This window comes from Temnothorax curvispinosus, unplaced genomic scaffold, assembly GCF_003070985.1.
Source record: "Temnothorax curvispinosus isolate PA1 unplaced genomic scaffold, ASM307098v1 QBEX01002543.1, whole genome shotgun sequence".
In the NCBI taxonomy this organism is placed as follows: Eukaryota; Metazoa; Arthropoda; class Insecta; order Hymenoptera; family Formicidae; genus Temnothorax; species Temnothorax curvispinosus.
In genome coordinates, this window is record NW_020212323.1 from 242156 (window position 1) to 251889 (window position 9734).

General features: G+C 37.8%; 2 protein-coding genes across 4 annotated transcripts; one reads left to right on the top strand and one right to left on the bottom strand.

The window, feature by feature from the left end:
- The first annotated feature begins 191 nt into the window (after positions 1-191).
- Positions 192-5583, top strand: LOC112451788 (YLP motif-containing protein 1). 3 transcript variants are annotated; one of them, XM_025011649.1, is made up of 9 exons: positions 192-639; positions 814-2015; positions 2328-2430; positions 3522-3703; positions 3784-4124; positions 4280-4604; positions 5034-5118; positions 5224-5353; positions 5436-5583. In XM_025011649.1, exons 1-9 carry the CDS (start codon positions 416-418, stop codon positions 5460-5462), a joined length of 2619 nt encoding a protein of 872 aa, XP_024867417.1. In that variant the 5' UTR covers positions 192-415; the 3' UTR covers positions 5463-5583. The 3 variants fall into 3 exon arrangements, with proteins under 3 accessions (XP_024867417.1, XP_024867416.1, XP_024867418.1); XM_025011648.1 differs by having other exon boundaries at positions 5224-5583; XM_025011650.1 differs by having other exon boundaries at positions 3787-4124; positions 5224-5583.
- Positions 5396-9734, bottom strand: LOC112451789. The gene is made up of 5 exons (XM_025011651.1): positions 9667-9734; positions 8652-9311; positions 6855-7121; positions 6603-6767; positions 5396-6484 (listed from the first exon to the last, which is right to left on the bottom strand). Exons 2-5 carry the CDS (start codon positions 9030-9032, stop codon positions 6071-6073), a joined length of 1227 nt encoding a protein of 408 aa, XP_024867419.1. The 5' UTR covers positions 9033-9311; positions 9667-9734; the 3' UTR covers positions 5396-6070.

Below are 9734 nucleotides of genomic sequence, written 5' to 3' on the forward strand. Positions count from 1 at the left end.
GAAACATTTATACTTTTGTCTCTATCAAACAATTAAGTTGTAAAGTTTTTATTGTTATAATAATTGTCTCTTGTAATATTTTACCGAGCGAAACGACGTAGTTGAGTTGCACTTTCTCAGGCGGCGCGTCGGAAAATGAGGCACGGCCATGGCGGTGCCGTTTCGATTTGATTTCGGACAGGCAGACATTATGCAAGTAAAAATATATATGGCCGACATCGTCGACAATCGTCGACATTGCTCGATGAAATATGAAACTCCGTCGCGCGTAGCCGAGCGTAAATCTTTTGTATTAGTTGACGCACGATTCTGGAATACAAAAAATAATTCAAGATACGTAGATTCCCTTTTAATCGTCCGCCCGTAAAATCTCTCGAGCTGTTCGCGCGATCGAGAGGCTAAACCTCTGACAAAAATGGCGTATCGCGGTGTGAAGGGCTCCGATCCGTTTGTGTCGAAAACTTCCCGAAATGAACGTTTCGCGCAGATGTCGAAGCAAGAGCAGATCATTCAACAAAAGAAGATGGAAATCCAGGCGAAAATGCAGGAGCAAAAAGCGAAGGAAGCCGTGGAATCCATGAAAAAGTCAAGCTCGTCATCGTCAGCCTCGACCACAACAACTAGTAAAAGTGCTCCAAAGTAAGCGGAGTAAATCTCTTCTCTGTCACGTCACGTCGCGTCACGTCGCGTCACGTCGCGTCAGTTCGATCTTCCGGACGAAATTTACATTATAATTTAGGCGTTTGAAATATTTATATCGATTAATTGGAGGTGTAAAATTTGGAGGAAGTAAAATTCATTGTTTATCCATAGGGAAGATGATGACAAGCCTACCATGAATGCGTTTGCCAATGACGGCAGTTTCCTCGATCAGTTTAGAAAGATAGCCAACAAAACGACCAGCAAACAAGAACAGGATAAAGAAGATAAGAGAAAAGATGAGAGAAGCTACGAAGCTGTTAGAGAGAGAGACAGAGAAAGAAAGCGCAGTAGCGAAAAGAATAGAGATTGGGACAGCAGACGCGATCGCAGAAGAAATGACACACGATGGGGAAGAAGTTCAGATAGAAAACACAGCTCGTCGTCGAGTCCATCGCCTACCAGGCGAAGATCGCCACCTAGTCCAGAGACGCGGCACAGCTACAATCAGTCACAGAACGGACAGCGCGCTCAGCAATTTAATCAGCACGTCCCAATTCAAAATAACAACCATGTCTCTTCCATCCCGTCCCTCATGTCGCAACCGGTGCAGATGCAAATGACAAATATACCACCCCCAAATATAAGGAACATGACGCCAAACATCCCATCTGCGCATATGCAGAGGATACCGGTGTCGAAAAATTTTAGCAACACATACGCTAACATGAACGAGCATTCTAATAATGTGAGAATGCAGATCGCGCCCCCACATATCATACGTCCTCCACCACCTCCTCCCATTCAGAGCATTCCACCTAATACAAATGTTCCACCTCCAAATATGCAGATGTCTCAAGCTATGCCCATGCCCAACTTATCCTCGCCGTCGAACGCGCAACAGCACATCATACAAAATCCGCAGCAATGCAACGTACCACCGCCGGCGTGCAACGCCAGTTTACAGCCTCCGAATATTCCTCCGCCTAATATTCCACCGCCCAACATTTTGCCACCGATGTCGCAAATGCCTCCGACTATGATGCCTATTACAGGCTCGCAGGCCATCGTAGTAACGGTATCAAACGTAGCCAATGTTCCACCCCCAAACGTGATAACGTCCATGATAATGTCAGCACCTCCGCCAGTGCACACCGTCCCATCGACGATCAATTCGGTTCCACCTCCAAACTTGAATATTCCACCGCCAAATATCCCACCTCCCAATGTCATTCCTAATGCAGCACCAACGCGCGGTCTTATGTCCAGTGGCTATGCTCTTTCCAATCAGGTACCTATCTCAGTGGGTCCTCCTAACGTACAAATACCACCACCTGTAAGACCGCCGGCTAATCTACAAAGTTCCGAACAACAAGGTACGATATCATAGTCGAGAAATACGTTTCTCTTGTGTCGCATAGCTATGTAATGTTATTTATAAGCACTAGACACTTTGTTCTATCTCTTGCACAATTTTAACGCAATTATGGGACATTAGGAAAATAATTTGTTGTAAGATATAGTATTAAAAATTAAAAAATAGAATTTATATCTATATATACAGTATATACACACACGATATTTGTTTATATTTATAATTATTAAAATGTACATGTATACACACACATAGACACACGTATAGATATTTGGGACATTATTATACAAAGTATCTGACAAAAGATTCTAAGTGTGTTTAGTAGAGGCTGAGCAGCTGGCACGAATCGTGGCTGACTGTGGGGATGAGATAGAACAAGAAGTGCGAGAGAAGAATGCCCAAGATCCTAAATTATGGTAACTACTGTCCTCACTGGTCCTCGTTTTTTATTTCCATTCCCCTATTCCTCGTTTGTAATATATAATTAATACTTTTATAATATCTAGGATGATAATATTTTATTTTGTATTATAGGACATTGTACAAATCTTTATCACATAGTTCTTGACATCTTAGTAACATGAAAGATTGAATGTACAATTTTGTTCAATGGCCGCTTAATGTGAATTGTTGCAAATATATGTTTGCATTTCCTAAATATCAACTGCATCGCAAAATTATTTGCTGATTATAGAAATTTGTCTACATGTTTCTTATATTTTCATAAAGCAAGCTTTTAGATTCGATAAAACTGTTACTACTGATGAATGCATTCTCACATAAAACATATTTTTTTTTCTTGTAATCACAATAATCGTACCATATGTATTTGACAACCCATGACTTACAATTACATAGGACACATTTGTTTTTCTTGACTTTAATGTTTTTACTAATATAATATTTTCCACATAAAAAAAAACTAAAATTTTGAAATTATAAAAATGTTACAAAAGATATGATATATGAAAAAGTTTGAGACAAAATATGCAATTATCTTCTAATTGAGTTTTTGCGTACATTTGCTATATTCTTTTATTTTTAAGCACGTATTTAAACACGTTATTCTCAACAACCGAGTTTTATCTTGTTCCAAGCGTATTTATTTAACAAAGTAAATATCTATACTACACCAGTAATGCTTTACATTCTAAGATTTAAATTTTATGCGATGGTTTTTAATATTAGTCAAAAACAAGAGGAGATATTTGTCATTTCAAAATTTTATTACATATCTCTCAAGTTATAATCACATCTTTTGGAGCATAATTATATATTTTTTCTTGTTTTTGGTGTTTATATGTAGCGCGCATATTTTGAAATGCCAGGCATATACTATATGTAATATCACAGTGCCTCCAATTTCCTTAATCCAAACAAAATCTCAGATTATTTTATTCTGCTACTTTTTACTTCACTTCTATATTAATGTTACACTTCTATGAAAGTATTGTATCTATAGGAATACATATTACTAGACAGCGTTTTAAGTATCATTTTAATCAAGGTTTCTGCACCAAAAGCAAAGTGCAGCGTATCTGCAGTACAGGGGATTGGTTTCTAAATTACGTGCGGAGAAGCCAGATAAGGATAAGAAGAACAGTGGTGCAGAACTTTATTGTCCTGAAGAAGCTCTTAGTGACAATGACGAGGCAGATAAATCTCAGAAATCTCATTCAACTCCACATGGTGAACCATAACTACGTATACAGTTCGGTAATATTTAAGACAAACTTTACTAATATATGGTTTATATGTACCACTGTTAGCAGATCAGTCAAAGGATGATAATAGGGAAGAACGGAAAAGAAGAAAACGTAGTCGCTGGGGTGATCCAGACAATAAGGTTCTCGTTACGGAGACAAACGTACCTTCTGGTAATAGATCAGGTGCTGTACTTCCGCAACCTGGCATAGCTATACCCGGACAAATTGGGCAGCCGGCAGTTATAATACCTTCTCCGTCGAAGAGACAACAAATTAAATCAAAGAATCCAATGCTTACCAAGATTTCACGGAATGATCCTGCACTTATCCATTATGCGAGACAGACGTTTGGTACACTTGATTTAAGTGAAGAACAATGGAAAAAGGCAGAGGATCATTATAAGGTAGATTATTGCATCAATTGTAAAAAAAATACATATAGAATGTATCAAAATTCACTCTCTCCATCCAATTATACACGAAAATGTAAGAAAGTGAGTTTTAAAGATCAATTATTATTTTGTACACATAAAAAAATTGTATATACATATTTTTTTAGATAAATCTCTTGTACCAAAATCTCTTAAGGAAAAGAGAAGAAGTGAAACGTTTGGAAGCACAAGGGAAACATAAATACGAGTACGACAGCGATGAAGAGACGGAAGGAGGAACTTGGGAACACAAACTGAGGTCAGCTGAAATGGAGGCGACACAGATGTGGGCCGAGGAATTAACCGCGCAAGCGGAAGGCAAACATCACATTGGCGATTTTTTGCCGCCGGATGAGTTAAAAAAATTTTTGGAACAATATAATGCCGTAAAGCAGGGAAAAGAACCTGATTTGAGCGACTATAAGGAATATAAGTTAAAGGAAGATAATATAGGTATGTTCCAAAAATATTTTTATGCAACACGTGCATGGAAAGTGCCCCATTACGCACGCTACGCGTGCATGATACACCACTTTCCAGGCACTTGCAACATAAAATAGGGAGTGTAAGTCGTGTGTAAAGATGAAAATTCCCGGGTGCGGTTACCGCACTCGCCTTCGGCTCGTGCGTAAACTCCGCACCCGGGAATTTTCATCTTACATCACTTGTTACACAAATAACTATTTTTTCCTCTCTTTCTCTATCAATATTATATTTATGTAACAAATATAAAGTAGTTAAATTTGACGATTATATTCTTCATTACTATTAATTAAGTTAGCAAACATTTCAAGTTAAATACTAATATAACTAAAGTTATTCTTTATTCCTTCTTAACAATTATTTCAGTTGGGAAATCCAATAACATTTTTCTACTTACAGGGTTTCAGATGTTACAAAAGCTTGGCTGGAGCGAAGGACAAGGGTTGGGTAGCGAGGGTAGTGGTCGAATTGAACCAATTAACAAGTAATACTATTTTTACATTATTAGTATTACTAGTTATCGTCATCTCTCGTGTCGAATACGTTTGTCTAATATTTTCAAGCTCTTGATCGTTAAATACGTTTCTAGAGCGACGAATAGACTCGATAGCGCAGGTCTCGGTTCTGAAAGACCAGATGGTGTATCTAGGGACGATGATGAATTTGATGCATATAGAAAACGGATGATGCTTGCTTATAGATTCAGGCCTAATCCATTGGTAAGTATCACGATTGTTACAATAAAATAACGGAAACAAGAAAATATCTAATGGCTTTTAATTACTACGTTTTCTTTTTCAGAATAATCCAAGAAGACCTTATTACTAGAGCTAAAATATTATCACTAAACTAGTATTCCTTTTATTACCAAACAATGTAGTAGATTGTCTTTATTTTGTATATTTGAGATTGTATATTTCATTTTAAAATATATCTCTTATACAATTTCCGCCTTTGCCTGAGTGAAATTGTTTATAAAAACTGATTTATCAAAGTTCGAGTGGATTCAAATGATGAAAAGATATATAGATGTTACAAATTTATATAAGCAACAATTTTACTGTACAGTAAAAAAATTATAAAAAAATTATATATATCGCGCAATTATTAGTGACCGGCAAATTCTTAGTGACCGAAATAATAATGAAATTTTTGTTTATTAAAAGTCAACAGCGATATCTATGTCTGATATTTCAAATGATATTTCAGCATAAAATAAGACAAATAACTTTTACAAGTTACGTCTATGTAAATAAATCATTGTTAATGAAATTCCTTTAACTCGATTAAGCAGACTTATAGTAGTACAGTTACACTGGTTTTTAATTGTAAGTTTAATATACTAAAGCATTTTACTTTTAATCTCAAGATTTGTCATATTAAAGATCCTTTGTTTTTAGTACCCGTGATGTCAATATTATCGTAAAAGTATTGATTTATATATAATTTCTGTCGACGAGATCCTTAAAAGTGCCTATTAACATACTTCTATAAAGACTGTCATTTTGCACTCTATCTTGGAGCGTATCATTGTCATATGTACTTTTTATGTCCAAACCATTACTAGTCATTATATGTACAGTGTAAGTAGCCATTCCCGCCGCGTATTTCCCAAATTTGGTAAAATGTTGGGACAATACCTCGTAAGGAAAGAGGATTTTAGGGTCGTAACCGGCTCTTTCGATACACTTGGATAGTGTTTCGTAATATTCGTGTATTAACTGATCGAAATATTTACTCCTTGTTTCTTGCGTGCAGCAGCAGAAGAGTACATAAATTAGATCTAAAACGGGAGACGCGTAACGACATATCTGAAGGTCTATGAAACGCAAGTCGCACGGATTTTTATCCTGAAACGAAACGATATGCCACGTGAGATATGTGAAAGTATGCTTATGTACATTAACTCAATGCAAATCTTAGGATAACGATGTATATCTTATTGAGAAAGTATTTAATCGTATATACTTGATCGTATTTGAAGAGTATGTTGTTGGTCCACGAGTCACCGTGGTTTACAACGGCGTATGGCTCAGCGGCTTTTCCATCAGTTGCATCAATCATGTTCTGCGTTATATTATCTACGAATCGTTGGTACCTTTCGAAATAATGTTTGTCTTCGTTTGCTAAAACCTATACATGGTATAAAGAAAACACGATTTAATTAAGTACAAATGTATGTATCGACGATTTTTAAGGACCAACGAAATATGGAAGTACCTTCAATATGACATTGGTGAGCCGTTGTGTAACAATATTACTAATGTTATCTTTATCGGCTTTTTTTTCAGCCAATTCTTGAGAAAACAAGGGTTCTTGCATCCGTTTTAATTTCTCGAAGCCCATCGGATTCGCGGAACGCGTAATAAAGCTGTACGCGTGCAATTCACCTAAGCATCGTAACGCCAAGCTGAGATGCGGATAATCCATAATTTTTGACTTGGCCATCATAAAACCTTGGGGCGTTAGATTTTCCAGCATCAGGAACTACGGTAAATTATATGTCGTTATTGAAATGTTCGCTTCTTGTCGCTATACGGAGTGTGTAATATTCTTTAGAAGTAAGATACGAATCTAATCTCAATAATCGCGCTACATCAGAAACATGTGAAAGTTTATCATATGTTATGAGATAACTGAGGATGATAATCGCAATAATGTTGTCGAGTCACGTCTCATCTCACCAACAGATATTTGTACTTGTATCGATGAATAAGCATCTTTATGTACGCGCGTGTAATATAAATAAATTACTCGCAAGAAACAGCTGTAAATTGCAATTAGAGTGAATTACAAAATAGTTTCTTCTCAATTTTCTCTGTTAAGGTCTTATTATCAGTCAAGTATAAATCACTGTTATTAGATGAGATGTTGAAGCTACGTCTCGTGCAAGACGAGATAAGATAAGGACACCTTCTATTAGAAGGTAAATTACTTTAACTCATTTTTTTTTACGTCACGCGCGCAGAAGTTCTTCCATCAAAATGTCAAGAGATATTACGTACGTGATGTTACGTGCCGAACAAGAATCAAGAAGTGCACGTGTACTTTCGCGAGCCATCTAATTATATCAGACACTTTGCTCCGTGTACCTCTACCGCGTGCCTAACATTGATTACATCTACTTTTACGGCTAAATACGATCGGTGAAAAGACTCCAAAAATTGCGGAAGATGTATATATAGTATTTATTTATCGTCGATTTGCGATCGCCGACCGTTTTCTTATATAAACTTCAAATACGGTGGCTTTCGAACGAATAATTGGAGGGTTGCAATTTAAAGGAAAGCTATACCCGCGAATTATATCGCTTCCGTGAATTTCGCATTTAATTAAATTCTAAAATTGATAATTGCGCAAATGTGGAACCGCGCGCCAAATTATATTAAGAGCTTCCTTCGTATTAAATGCTTAAATAAAGATTGGCTATTAACGAAAATATTGCGTAACGCAAAGGTTAACCGGACCTTATGTCTCACTTGATAATCTTTAAACCAGTTTATTATATGCCCGGGCCGCGCGCATATGCGTGCCCGTGCGTCCGTGTGTCATTATAAATCGACATTTCACTTCGCGACATGATGCCCCGCGTTTTATTACACGTATAAATCTCGCCGAGCCAATTTAGCAACGCATCACGAAGCGCATTGTCTTGAGGACGTACAAAAGAGTCAAGCATCATCGAAATAATTAGCTTCAGCTGATCGAAATGAAAGATAATGTTACGAGTAATAATAGCTCGCTTGAAATTTTACACATATATACGCGTACGTAACGATAATCGTTTCTCTATTATTTAATATTTCCTTGAAGAAAAAAAGTGATTGTCGAGCGGTTATCTTTCTTACCGCTCCATTACGTGGCCGCGCTATATCCGCGCAAGAAAAGAGATTATGTAAAAGGCGACGTATGGAATTTACATGTGCGATTACACGATTCTCGGCTCTTTCGTATATGTGCATTATTATTGCTTCATCGGCGGGGATCACGTACAGCGGTGGTGAACCGCAAAATTACCTGTTTTCCGGACTCGTCATTAGCGTCGTATAAAATAGGGAAGCGGTCGACAAATTCGCCGCGTCCCTTCATAGTCTCTTTGAAAATGGGCAACACCTCTCGATAGAAGAATATCTCGCGCTTGAACAACTGTGCGACATTGTTGTCCTCCAGCAGAGCGTCGGCGTTAATCTGCGTAGTTTTCAGTATAAGATCGATTTTCTTGACTTCGCCGTTCTCGATGCTCTCGATCGTGACGCGATAAATGAGGCCAACGTAATTATCGCCCTTGCTGGTGCCCTCGATTATGCGAAATTTCGGAGCCGTCAGCTCGATGGTTTTCGCGTATGCGTGTAAATAACCGAGCAATCGCTCGTCCGACACAGTTTTCTCGTCTGCCATTTTTCCCTTTTTTTTTCCCCCCTTTTCCTGCCCGTTCGTTGACGCTTTATCTCGCGAAGATCGAGCGGATGTTGCTTACAATTGTTCCTTGCGACAGAGTCAGTATAACACTCTAAGCTTTGTTTGAAAGATCGCCGAGACACGGAATCGAACGGGCAATTCTACGCTGCCTGCCACACCTCGGTGATAAGAGAGCGATTACTGGATACGATCGTTGAGCATCCGCTTATATTATTTTCGTTATCGCATTCTGCAGTTCGTCAATCGTTACTAGGCAAACTATAAACATTACGAAATATATACAAGATTAAACTCTTAATGTAATTCTGAAAGGAGCTCTGTACGCTGATACATGCCATGCCATCTTTCACCGTTTTTTCTCTCTCTCTCTCTCTCTCTCTTTATTTATCTCAAGTAAATAGTTAAATTTGTTTTGATGAAATTGTAAGTTAAATATTCTTGACGTGTGCTGTTAAACTCTGTTAAAGCGGTTGTTCACCTTTAACGTTACCTAGAACGAAAGGCGTTCAGGAGTATGGTTGTGTCGCTTACATCTGTTAGTTATTTTTATACCAAACGCGCAACAGAGAAAGGAAGGAAAAGAGAGGAGTGTGAGGCGTGGCGAGATACTGACCACCATTTCTCCAATTAAAGTGCCTTTACCCGTTTCCAGTCGAGAAACGGTGTTTCCTACGATAGTCT